This window comes from Pteropus medius, unplaced genomic scaffold, assembly GCF_902729225.1.
Source record: "Pteropus medius unplaced genomic scaffold, Ma_sr-lr_union100, whole genome shotgun sequence".
Classification (NCBI taxonomy): Eukaryota; Metazoa; Chordata; class Mammalia; order Chiroptera; family Pteropodidae; genus Pteropus; species Pteropus medius.
The window spans coordinates 4,654,679-4,667,015 of record NW_024356335.1 but is presented as its reverse complement, the minus strand read 5'-3'; the positions used below and the strand labels follow the sequence as shown (position 1 = coordinate 4,667,015).

The window sequence follows — 12,337 nt, the reverse complement described above, 5'->3', positions numbered from 1 at the left end:
GTGGGAGAGAACGAGCTGGACCGCGGTCCCCGAACTCCCCTCTTCCCGGTTCCACTGCCTCGTGACGTACCCCAACCTCTAACTGCGCCCCCGGCTCCGCCCCGCATTGAGGCCCCGCCTCCGGGCCCACCCCGCACTGTCGTCCGGCCCCGCGCTCGCGCCCCGCCGTGGGCGCTAGCAACTGTCTTGTCCTGTGGCCCCGCCCAGAGAAGTCCGCCTCCCGGAGAAGCCAGCCGGGGCCCCGCCGGCCCGCTGGGTGGGCATCGGGCCGCCTTTACTGGCCGGCGGAGGTGACTCGGCGACCTTGGCTAGGAGGCTCTGGCGGGAACCTATCTACGACAGCCGCTGTGCGGACTTTGCCTATCGCGGGGAGCGGAGCAGACTGTGTGCCCACGGGCGATCTGCAGAGATGTTGGCTTTCGCCGCCAGGACCGTGGTAAGTGCCGCCGGGACCCCGGCCTGGTGGGCCCTGGACGCGGCGGGCGGTGGGCCGGACCAGCCATGCAGCTGTGCCCGAATGAGGAAACAGGCACACAGGCTGTCGAGGCAACACGACCAGGAGGCCGCTGTCCAGCCCGGCCGGCAGCTACTGGTGTGGGGTCGGTAGGTGGGCTTCCCCCGTTTGACAGAGGAGACTGAGGCTCAAGGTCAGAGGCCGGAGGGAGCCCAAGTCCTGTAGCGCTAAATTCTAGCGACCCGGAAAAGACAGTGGCACTCCGGCACTCCGGAGGACCGGGAGCCTCTTCTCACGGTTATTCTCTGATTCATGCACCCTTTGCAAGCTCAGCCTCGGCGCTCTCAGCCCAGGCCAAAGTCACTTCTCCAACCCAGTCCAGTTGGTCAGCTTCCTTGGGTTTATCAAATGGCCCCTGGGGAATTGTGTATGGCCAGAGAAACTCACGTGGAGGCATCAAGCTGAGCTGCTCAGAAAGTCCTGAGAACTGGCAGGAGGTGGCAGGTGGCAGCCCCATGCTCTCCCTCTTTATCAGTCCCTCCCCCAACCTGTCCACATATATCCCTCAGTCCTTCCCAGAGGGCAGCCTGGAGCAAGGTGCTGCTATCCTGATTTGGGTTCCTTTACACTCTACTCTAAGCATATCATTGGTTGGTTGTATTTCCCTCTGTACCAAGAAGAATGTTCAAACAGGAACTACCAGGCGGAGAGCCGAAAGTACCTGTCCGCGGGCCTGTGGTAGACAGGCTCTTCCAGGATCCTAAGGCTCCAGGTCACTGCCACCTGAGCTGTGTCCCCATCCCACAAACAGACTCTAGGTCATCCTCCAGGACCTGCTGGGTGACTGGATCTCTTTACTGCTCGGGAAACTGAGGCAAGGAGAGATTTGGCTAGAATTCCATTTCTGGTAACTCAAACCTAGCCCAATCCGAAAGCCATTATTCTTTGGTTTATTTTTAATATTTAAAGGCTTCCCCTCTTGGCCCCCAGCTGAATGAACCACAGCTCAAGAGAACCAGGCTTTGGTGGAAGGGTGGCCTAAAAAAGCTTCCAGGAGTACTGGAGGGAAACGGGATGGACAGGGCTCTTAGTAGCCACTGTCCGCCCATGGTCTTTCCCAGTGTCTGCTCCCTTGCACCAGTCTCTGTTTCCTGGACTGATTTTAGAGTTGCAGTGTACTCAGCAGCCAAGCAGTTTCTGTCCTCCAGCCAAGTTTTCCTTCATCAAACAGACCTACACGGAGTGAAACAGGTGGATTTTTTAATACTTCTTGGCCTGCCTCGCTGGCTCTGGGCCTATCCAGATAAAAAAGGAGGTTTTCCAGGTCTCCTCCTACTCCAGTGCCCACCACCAGCCTCTCGGGCTCTCCCCATTTCTTACTTCTAGAAGCTAGGGCAAGTGGAGCAGCTGCTCCTGCCCCAGCCACAACCCCAGATGCCACCACAGCCACCAGAGCCATCACCACTGCCACTTCTGCCTCCCCCCTGAATATTGGCTCTTATCTTCTCTTTCCAGCCCAGGCAAGTGGCTCCCTCTTACTAGGTTCTGCTCGCCCACTCGGTAGCACAGTTAGGCTTAGAGAGCCAGCCCAAGGCAGACAGACAGGGCTCAGAACCTCAGTCCTGCCATGGAAGACGGGCAACAGAAAGAGAAGGTATGGAACGGAGCTTCCGCCACTCTCCCGCTTACTGCTGCCAGCAACCTCGGACCCACCTGTCTCTCTCTGCTCGCCTCCAGAGTCTCCCGGACTCTCTCCTCCTCTGCCACCTCTCACCCTCCTTGCCAGGCCACTCAACTTTCTCTTGCCATAGCATTGCCCCCACACTATCCCTAACCCCACCCACAGACAGGAGAAAACCCATGGCTTTATCTCCACCCAGAGATGCTGTAATCATCTGGCTCTCCCTGATTTTCTCTTCTTCCCTCCTGTTTCTCAATCTGGCAAGGGTGGGAGAAGAGGAGGTGGGGACGTCTGGGAGGGGGCAGTCACCTCACTGCCGGCTGACCCATCGCCCCAGGGTAAGAAAAGAGGGGACCCTCCCTGTCACCTCTGCCATCCCCAACATCCCGGGCCCTGTCAAAATCGGTAGCCATACCCTCCCTCCCCCATCCCTACCTATATCCCCAGGCCTCTGAGAGGTGGACACGCCTATAGCTCGAAGGCTGGGAAGCCAGGGCGGGCGTCTCCCAAGAGGCCATCTCTGACCCCAGGGATGGGCATATAAGTACCTGGGGACTGCGTCTTGGGGTTGCCAGGGCCTCTCACAGCTGGCGAGAGAATGAGCAGAATGTTCTGCTGTCTGCAGGTGAAGCCCTTGGGCTTCCTCAAGCCCTCCTCCTTGACGAAGGTGTACAGCCGCTTCAAAGCACACCAGGACTCCCTGCCCCGGCTGCCCGTGCCTCCACTCCAGCAGTCCCTGGACCACTACCTCAAGGCGCTACAGCCCATCATCAGCGAGGAGGAGTGGGTCCAAACCAAGCAGCTGGTGGAAGAATTTCAGACTGCAGGGGGCGTAGGGGAGCGGCTGCAGAAGGGGCTGGAGCGCAGGGCCAAGAAGATGGAGAACTGGGTGAGTGAGAACTGATGGTACACCGGTCCCCCCCACCGTTCCCACGGAGGGCCAGGGTGCCAGGGGCCCCCCTGGAGGCTGCGGGTTGTTGTGAGCATCCCACACGGCAGCCTGTCGCTGCTGCACACGGAATCTTCCCATCCCCACCACTCTGGTGCATTCATTTGTGCCGCAGTTTCCCGAGCACTTACTCTGCCCCTGGCCCGAGGCAGAGTGCCGGGGAGCACGTAGCTGGTGGCCTCTTGGAGCTGATATCCCAGTAGGATGGGAGAGAGGTGATTACACAGGGCGGGGTTGGGCTGCACACAGCCGGTGGGGGTCCACACCAAGCCTCAGCAGGTCAGGGCCTCGGACTCTGGAATCGGGACCTGAGAGAGTCTGGGGTCCGGCAGTTTTCCAATCTTGTTTATACCGAACTCCTTCCGATAGAATCTTCTGGCTAATGGGGCGGGGCACCCCGTTTCCAGTCACAGGGCCCTTGAGGCGCTCTGCCCAGCAGACTCTCACTGGGGGGAGGCCCACACCTGCAGGGGCTCCCCTTGTCTCCTGAGCCCTGGGCAGAGGCTCAGATCCCTGGTCGTGTGGGACCCCCCGGCTGAAGGGCACCGCCAGGTGGAGATGCAGGATGTGTCACCCACCTCTTGTCACGACGAGTGCAGTGACTTATCCTCACAGTGAGCTCCCCCCAGATTGCCTTGACCTTGAGATCCAAGTGAGCGGCCCCTCCCAGCCTGATAACAGCAAACCTGAGGCCACAGGGGACCAGGGTCCCCAGTGCCACACTGAACCTTGAGCTCGTGCCTTCCTGGAGAACGCCCACTCAGGACAAGCGAAAACTCGGTTCTTCGGACTCTCTTTTTCTATGTCTTTCCTTTCTTTTCTTTCTATCAAGTATACATTTTTATTTCTGAAAGTAGCGAAATCACGGGGCAAAAATTTGTAAGATAAAGAAACACGATTTCCATTTCTGCTTCTCTTCCCCCACACCCCGGCTTTCCTGCCAGTCTTCTTTCTTCTCCATCTTTTTCTTGGCAGTGGTGTCTGATTTGCTAACGCCGATTGGCATAAGCTAAGGGGCACGCGATGGGACACTGCTCGTGGGTTTAAGCTGGCAGAAGGTTCTGGGTCTGAGCATTCATTTTGAGAATCTGTGCTCCACAGAGAGGGCAGAGGGGGACCAGCCAGGTCCCCTGGCCCTAACCAGGAAGGGGCACCGGGGTCCCCACCCACCCATCCTGACAGGCTTTGGTCCTTTCCTCAGCTCTCCGAATGGTGGCTCAAGACGGCCTACCTCCAGTACCGCCAGCCCCTCGTCATCTACTCCAGCCCCGGCTTAGTGCTGCCCAGGCAGGACTTTGTGGATCTGCAGGGACAGCTCCGGTGAGTCGCTGAGGCTGGCACAGGGCCAGGAGGTGGCGGGAGGCAGGGCTCCAGGCCTTTACGGAGTGGGCCCTGAAGTCCGCTTCCCCCAGGAGATCGGCAGGGCCCCAGCCCTGTTCATTATCTTTCATGCCCACAAATAGCCTCATGAAGTAGGGAGCATCACCCCTATTTTACAGATAGGGACACTGAGGTTCAGAGCACTGAGGTTGACAAATGCCCGAGATCACCGTTCAGGACCTGGGACAGGAAGCAGGGTCTTCTCAGCTCCCAAGCTTCAGAACTGTTCACCACCACTCTGTGGTCTGGGTCCTCTCCCTCCCGCTAAACCTGAGGCTGTCCACTACCCCAGTCCTGGCGCTTCGCCCCTCCTTCCCTCTTTCTTCAGTTTACCACAGGGGTGACCTTTGTACACAGTCTCCTTTTCCACATTCAGCTATGTCACTTGCCCTGGCCTCTGTTCCAATCCTACCAAGGATAAAAATACCAGTGACCGGGATCTCCTGCCCAAGTACCAGCCACCGGTGGCCACCACCTGCTTCTCTTAAAGGCACCAAGGCCCCTTGGGAAGGTCTAGGGGTTCAAGTCCAGGAACTCCAACTGCTGGTTCCCATGTGGGAGGCCAGGGGCAGCCCAGGCGTCAGGCATGGTCACTGTGGCCCAGACAGTTCGTGGAGGAAGGCTGGGTCGCGAGGTGGCCTGGGAGACACGGAGGCTCAGAAACAGGCAGGAACCTAGCAGAGGGGACCCCCTCAAGCCACTGCCCTCCCATTCACAGTCCCCCTTCCCTGGGGTCCCAGTTCTCTCTGTAACTGATGCCTGACAGAAGGGTGACCTCTGTCCAGACTCCAGACTGTGGTTCAGGGCCTCAGGCCCTTCGTGAGTGGAACCAGTTGGCACTGACCCCTAATCTGTCCACGACCCTGCAGCCGCTCATCAGCACCTAAATTTTGCCAGGCCCTTGGCCAACAGCCTTTCCTGAGTTCTCCTCATCGCCCCCTAGAGATCGAGTGAAAGCAGGCTCAGAAGAGGGACCTGGGATTAAACACAGGTCCTGAACTTTGACTCAGCCAGGCTTCTGCCAGCAGTGAGGAGTGAAGTAATCAGGCCCTCCCTTAACCCTGCAGGTGTTCCTTACCCAGGGGCCGCGCAGCTACTGATCTCTAATTTCTTCCAGGTTTGCTGCCAAATTAATCGAGGGTGTGCTGGATTTCAAGACAATGGTTGACAAGTGAGCAGCCCGCCCCCCAACCCTACCTGCCTGGTTAACACAGCCACTCCCGCCCTGCTCTGTGAGACCCCAGGCCCCGGGTGCCTGGCAGGCTCAGAGTTCAGCCACTTTCACTTCCTGTTGGCCCCGGGTTGGAGAGACAGAGCCTGGGGATTCGGATGCCGAGGTCCTCTGCTCCAGCTGCTGCAACTTCCTCCTGGTGACCTTATGCTGAGACGCCCCTGGAATTGGTGTCCCAGCCAGAGAGGCCCCTGGGGGTTGACTGGCTCCTTCATCTCCCTGTGGCAAACCAGAGCCTGGAGAAGGGCAGGGACTTTCTTGAACCTCCTGACCCCAGCCCAGGTCTGTCAGCCCCGTGCTCAGGCCAAGGGAAGTAGGGACCCGAGGGTCTCCAGCACTGCTCACGTGAACCCTGACTCGGCCTGGCCCAGCCCCTTGCTGTACCCGGAAGCTCCCTCCTCCCCCCTCCTCCCCTCATACTTTGCCCAGCAGTCCCCTCACTGTCCCTCTGCCCCACAGCGAGACCCTGCCCGTGGAGCACCTGTGGGGGAAGCCGCTGTGCATGAACCAGTACTATCAGATCCTGTCTTCCTGCCGCGTGCCAGGCCCCAAGCAGGATTCAGTCATCAACTTCAGGACCAAGAAGTCGCCCACGCACATCACGGTGGTGCACAACTACCAGGTGGGTGGGCCCCACACATCGCCCCGACGCTGCTGCAGGGGAGGCGGGGCAGGGCCTAAAGTCCGCTTCCCCAACACATATGCCCGTGTGCCCCCAGGAACGGGCACGCCCCGGACGTCACCACTGGGTGCCCAGTTAGGCCCCGGCCTCAGGGAGGCTACGAGGGGCCATGGGCCTGCCTGGCCTGGGAAGAGCGATGCAAGACATCCTTTCCTGTCTCTCACCCTTGGCCTGACCCTGTCCACTCCGCTGGGCCCAGGACAGCACTAGCTGTGACCTCTGGGTCGCCGGGACCAGAGGAGGCTGGGGTGGGAGGTGACTGCTGCCAGTCTGAGACCCCCACTGGCCCCCTCCTCTCTCCACCTGCCTCTGCGCCCGGACAGTTCTTTGAGTTGGACGTGTACCACAGCGATGGGACGCCTCTCACCTCGGATCAGATCTTTGTGCAGCTGGAGAAGATCTGGAACTCGTCGCTGCAAACTAATAAAGAGCCCGTGGGCATCCTCACCTCCAACCACCGCAACTCCTGGGCCAAGGCGTACAGCACCCTCATCAAAGGTGTGTGGCTCGGGGGAAAGGGCAGGGGGCACAGCCTACCTCTGCCCACACCAAGTCCTCTTACCTCCAGTCGTCGTCACTCCTGGGCCAGGGCGTACAGCACCCTCATCGAAGGTGCCCCCGGGGTCCGGGGATACATCCCGACCTCTGTCCACACCAGGCCGCGGGCGGGATTCAGTTTCTCACTGAATCCTCTCGACTCAGGGCAGGTGTCCTTAGCCCCGTTTCACAGATGAGGAAACTGAAGCTCAGTGGGGTTAAGTTCATTTCCCTCTAATAGGTAGCAGCCCAACCCCTGCTGCCGCAGCCCCTCCAAACCCCATATTAGTCAGGGGCATTGTCCCCGAGTCAGACCCCTGTGTGGGATCCCTGACTGCCACGCTGGCTCCCCGTGAGACCCTGGCCTTCTGTGAGACCCTGGCCTCGTGTCTAAAGTGGACCAGGTGTTGGGCCCCGCATCACGGGCTGCTGTGGGGCTGCAGGGCCCCGTTAAGAGTGAAACACTCGGCGAATGTCCTGGAGGCCTCCCAGGCCGCCCCAGGCCTGACAACCGCATTTTGTGCCCCCTCCCCTCCCGTGCCACCTGCAGACAAGGTGAACCGGGAGTCGGTGCGCTCTATCCAGAAGAGCATCTTCATCGTGTGCCTGGATGCACCCATGCCTCGGGTCTCGGAAGACGTGTACCGCAGCCAGGTGGCTGGCCAGATGCTGCATGGGGGTGGCAGCAAGCTCAACAGTGGCAACCGCTGGTTTGACAAGACACTGCAGGTAAGGACCTGGCAGGGCCTCGACTCCCAGCCCAGACAGATACCCACACTAGGCACCCCGACAGCGTCGGGACTTCCTGCCTCTCACGTGGGCGTCCCTGGACTCCCAGCCCGTAAATCAGGTGGAAGCCATCAGCTGGACGCCACTGTAATTACTGGGCAGTCAGCTCGTCATTACTGGGCCTGGCCCAGAAACTGTTGTCACCTCCAACACACCCCTTTAGCACATCAGAAAGAGCCTGGGATGCGAGGCCGGGCAGAGCGGCACAGCCTTGGCCGTGGCTTTCCCCCGCTGCGCCTGTCAAGTGGGGTGGTCGGACTCCCTGGTAGAATAGCTGCGGGGGCTTAATGAGGTATGTGGGCTCAATGGGGCAGGCCCAAGGGCTCCGATGAGTGTTAGCTCTTAATAACAGTAGTAAGTCAGCATGACTCCTGAGATGGCTTCAGAGAGGCTCTTCCTATGGGACCCAACCAGAGAGTGGCTCCAGGGACCTGGGGCTGACAGGTCCCTGTTCCCCTCCACAGTTCATCGTGGCAGAAGATGGCTCCTGTGGGCTCGTTTATGAGCACGCAGCAGCAGAGGGCCCCCCCATCATCACCCTCGTGGACCACGTCATGGAGTACACGTGAGTGTGCTTCTCTCACTCTCTACCCGTTTCCCAAGTTCCCAGTGACAAGTGACACGGGGAATGGCATTCTCCCTTGTGCCTGGGAATCTGTTTCTTCAAAGGAAGCCAGGAGAGGGCATAGGTTTTAGAGCCTTAGAGACCTTGGTTTGAATTCTGGCTCTGCCACTTCCCAGCTGCATGACCCTGGAGAAGTCCCGTCCCCTCTCCAGGCCTCCTCCATTTGGCCACTTGAAAGCTGGAGTGAAGGCAGTTTTAGAAGAGCAAACCCAAGAGTCTCCCTGGGCTGGCCCTCTCCAGCTTCAGGGACCCATCCTCCCCACCCCAGTCCCAGGGATGGACCCAGGCTCCCCCAGCACCGGCATGAGCCTGAGGCCCCCGTATCCATGCAGGAAGAAGCCCGAGCTCGTGCGGTCTCCCATGGTGCCCCTGCCCATGCCCAAGAAGCTGCGGTTCAACATCACCCCCGAGGTCAAGAGCGACATCGAGAAGGCCAAGCAGAACCTCAGCATGTGAGTGCCAGGCGCTGCGGCGGGCCTCAGGCCCGACAGGCTCCCGTTCCAGGTCTATCATGGTCCGCGCTGGTTCTGAGACTGCCCCCCGTGGCGATGGCGGGGGCCACCCAGTGCCTGTGCTTCACTTGCCTCCTCCCCACCCCTCAGCATGATCCAGGACCTGGACATGAGTATCACGGTTTTCCACCACTTTGGGAAGGACTTCCCCAAGTCAGAGAAGATGAGCCCCGACGCCTTCATCCAGATGGCCCTACAGCTGGCCTACTACAGGTGTGCCCCGCCCCACCCATGAAGGGGGCGAAAGAGCGGGGGGCGGAGGTGGGGATGACCTGCGAGGGGTGTGCTCACCCCCGTCTCCCACCCAGGATCTACGGGCACGCGTGTGCCACGTATGAGAGCGCCTCCCTGCGCATGTTTCACCTGGGCCGTACCGACACCATCCGCTCGGCCTCCATGGACTCACTGACCTTTGTCAAATCCATGGACGACTCCAGTGTGGCGGTGAGAGGTTTGGGGCAAGGGTGGGTGAGCTGGGCTTGAGCTATCAACTTTCCCGTTCACTTTGCCCACACACACTGATTGAGCATTCACTGTATTCCAGCCCCATGGTGGACCTAGGAATATAACAGAAGATGGAGCCATGAATTTAGCTCTGAGCTTCCTGGCAGCCAAAGAGAAAAGGGAACTATTTACGTATTCACTCATCAGCAATGAGCTTCTTCCCTAGAAGTTCCACTTCCTCCTCTCAGGGAGCTCAGAATGTAGTGCTGGGCAGGGACTGGGCTACTGAGATGGGTGACAGGAACAGAGAAGGGACAGTGCTTCAGCTCCCTCTTACCCTCACCCCCATAGGAGCACCAGAAGGTTGAGCTGCTGAGGAAGGCCGTGCAGGCCCACCGATCCTACACTGACCGGGTGAGCGAGCCCTTCCTGTCCCTGCTTGCTTGACCCTTGGCCTCTCCCACCTGTCTGTCCATCTGCCTATCTGTCCCTGCAGCAAATGGTTGCTTACCCTTAGCTTGAACCACCCCCTCCTGAGCCTTGAGGTACCTGGAGCAAGGCTGAATATCCCCATTTTAAAGGTGGAGAAATTGAGGCTGGGCTCAGCCAGTGTTCCAGGTTCCAGGCTCACCTCTGGATCTTGTGTCATACTCTCCCCAGCTTCCTGGAGCCCAGGATGCTAGGGGTGTACACAGTTGGACAGACAGCAGGGTTCCTGCCGTCTGACATCGAGGGCTGCGGTTGGCGGGGGGAGGCCTGGGTTCCCATTCCAGCTCTGTCTCTTGTGCCTGTGTGCAAGGCTCTGCCCATGTTACACAGACAGCTGTTTAGATTTCACTGCCACCCTGCAAGAGAATGTCAGTGACTGCCCCATCTTATAGATGAAGACACTGAGGTTCCAAGATGTAAATGACCTGCCAAGGTCCCACCACCAGGATGGGCCCCGGCCATCCAGCTCTAGGCCTGTGCTTTTAAATCCTACAGTGCCCTGCCTCCCCGGGCAGGTCTCTGGGCTTTAGTCTCCCCATGTGTGAAATGAGGGCTCTACTGCCCGGACGCTCTGGTCTTGCAGGTCCCAGGGGCCACTGAATGAAAGAGGTGTTGCTGCCACAGCCTTCTGGGGAGGGCAGTGGCACTCTGCGGGCCCACAGCCCCTGCCCCTGACCGCGCCCCCTTCTGCAGGCCATCCGCGGGGAGGCCTTTGACCGGCACCTGCTGGGCCTGAAGCTGCAGGCCATCGAGGACCTGGTGAGCATGCCTGACATCTTCATGGACACCTCCTACGCCATCGCCATGCACTTCAACCTCTCCACTAGCCAGGTGGGCCACTGCCCCGGAGCCGTCTGGGGACCCCTGCCCTCTGAGCCCCTGCCACTGCCCTAGCTGCCCTGGGGTGGGGTGGAACAGAACTTACTGGAGCCAGAGCTGAACAAAGGCTGCACTAACTAGAGCCAAGGTCTAGAACACAGTCAGACCTTGGTGGCGGTGTGGCCCGTGCAGGCCATCACAGGCCGCTACCAAAGTAGCTGAGGAACTGGGGTCAGGGGGCTTCACTGCAGCTCAGGCAAGCTGAGGAGGAGTCAGCCCCACCCCCGGGGTAGGATCGGCTTCATTTATTCACTGATCAGACGTGAAGGAACAATCCGATCCACGCCAGCCAGTGCCGGGCACTGGGACACAACATAGACTACCGTCCCTGCCCCCAGGGGCTCATAGTACAGGCTGGAAGCACAGGAACTGAGGCAATGACGGCCCTCTGGGAAGTGCTGGGGGCTCAGGCAAGTCCCAAGGAGAGAGCAGCTAAAAGCCCCCCAGGAATGTCAGGGGAGTCTCCATAGAGGGGTGATGCTAGAACTGTACCCCAAGGGACAAGAAGGAGTTACCTGTTTGATGGAGAAGAGGAGAAAACATCTCGGGCAGAGCATAGCGGGAACAGAGATGTGGAAAAGCAGGCTAGCACCACCCCAGGGCTGGAGGGGACCTGGCGGGGTAGGGACGAGAGCCTTCATCCTGTGCCGCCCCCAGGTTCCCTCCAAGATAGACTGTGTCATGTTCTTCGGGCCCGTGGTCCCGGACGGCTATGGCGTTTGCTATAACCCCATGGAGGCCCACATCAACTTCTCCGTGTCAGCCTACAACAGCTGTGCCGAGACCAACGCTGCCCGCCTGACGCACTACCTGGAGAAGGCGCTCCTGGACATGCGCGCTCTGCTGCAGAGCCACCCCCGGGCCAAACTCTGAGCCTCCCAAGCTCGGGCCTGCCAGCGCCACAGCCAAACCACCTCCGGGTGGGCCACCCACCAGGGCTCCACTCTTTGCTCCCTCTCCCCTTGGGCCTCACAGATTAGACCGAGCCAGGAATGGCACCCCTTAGTGGGGCCGGCAGGCCTGAGCCAAGTGCCTTCCATGAGTCATCCCAGCACCTGCAGGGGCCACGTCCTGGGCTGTGTTCAGAGGCTGAGCAGGACGTAGGCCTAGGCACTCGGTGCATCACCCACATAGGCCTTCCTCTGGGGAAAGGAACCGGCTGAGCCCATCCCCCACCAGGGTGGGAGACCAGGAAGTCCTTTTCTTGATGGCTCAGCTCTGGCCAGTTCTTACCATTTGCACGGCCAGGCCAGGTCTGACCTGAGTCCCCGAGCTCCCAAGGACCTAAAGACAGGGCTGCCTGGAGCGGGGGCTCGAGTCCTCTCCAAGCTGAGAGGCCAGGGTACGGGGTGTGCTGGAAAAGGGAAAGGGACTCCCGGGGCCTCGCCCAGCCCGCCTTGGCCCGTGGGGCCATCTCCCGCTGGGCAGCCATGCTCTTTTGGAGAATGTGGCTCAAGAGCCCTGGCTCTCTCGCTTCTACTCGGCTTGATTCCTGAACCACATTTCTAATTGTACGATAACACGCAAGGTAATTAATAAAGGGGAAATTTGTTGTCGAAGAGGCGTTCCAACCGAGGAGGCAGGCAGGTGGGGGCGGGCGCCTGGCTGCCTTCCAGCTTTCCCTGCATCTGGGGGCCGGCGTCCAAGCAGCCAGTGGGCCTAAGAGGGGCCCTGAGGCTCAGGTC

At 59.8% G+C, this 12,337-nt stretch overlaps 1 protein-coding gene across 3 annotated transcripts; it reads left to right on the top strand.

Moving 5' to 3' along the window:
* Positions 1–126: 126 nt before the first annotated feature.
* Positions 127–12,211, top strand: CRAT (carnitine O-acetyltransferase). Of its 3 annotated transcripts, XM_039861510.1 has the most exons (15): positions 127–436; positions 1,970–2,108; positions 2,761–3,024; positions 4,286–4,404; positions 5,582–5,635; positions 6,155–6,317; positions 6,701–6,875; positions 7,465–7,643; positions 8,168–8,268; positions 8,661–8,780; positions 8,931–9,053; positions 9,149–9,284; positions 9,636–9,698; positions 10,467–10,604; positions 11,310–12,211. In XM_039861510.1, the coding sequence occupies exons 2-15, from the start codon at positions 2,082–2,084 to the stop codon at positions 11,523–11,525; spliced, it is 1,878 nt and encodes a 625-aa protein (XP_039717444.1). In that variant the 5' UTR covers positions 127–436; positions 1,970–2,081; the 3' UTR covers positions 11,526–12,211. The 3 variants fall into 3 exon arrangements, with proteins under 3 accessions (XP_039717444.1, XP_039717445.1, XP_039717442.1); XM_039861511.1 differs by lacking the exon at positions 1,970–2,108 and having other exon boundaries at positions 11,416–12,211; XM_039861508.1 differs by lacking the exon at positions 1,970–2,108 and having other exon boundaries at positions 128–436.
* The last annotated feature ends 126 nt before the right edge of the window (positions 12,212–12,337 follow it).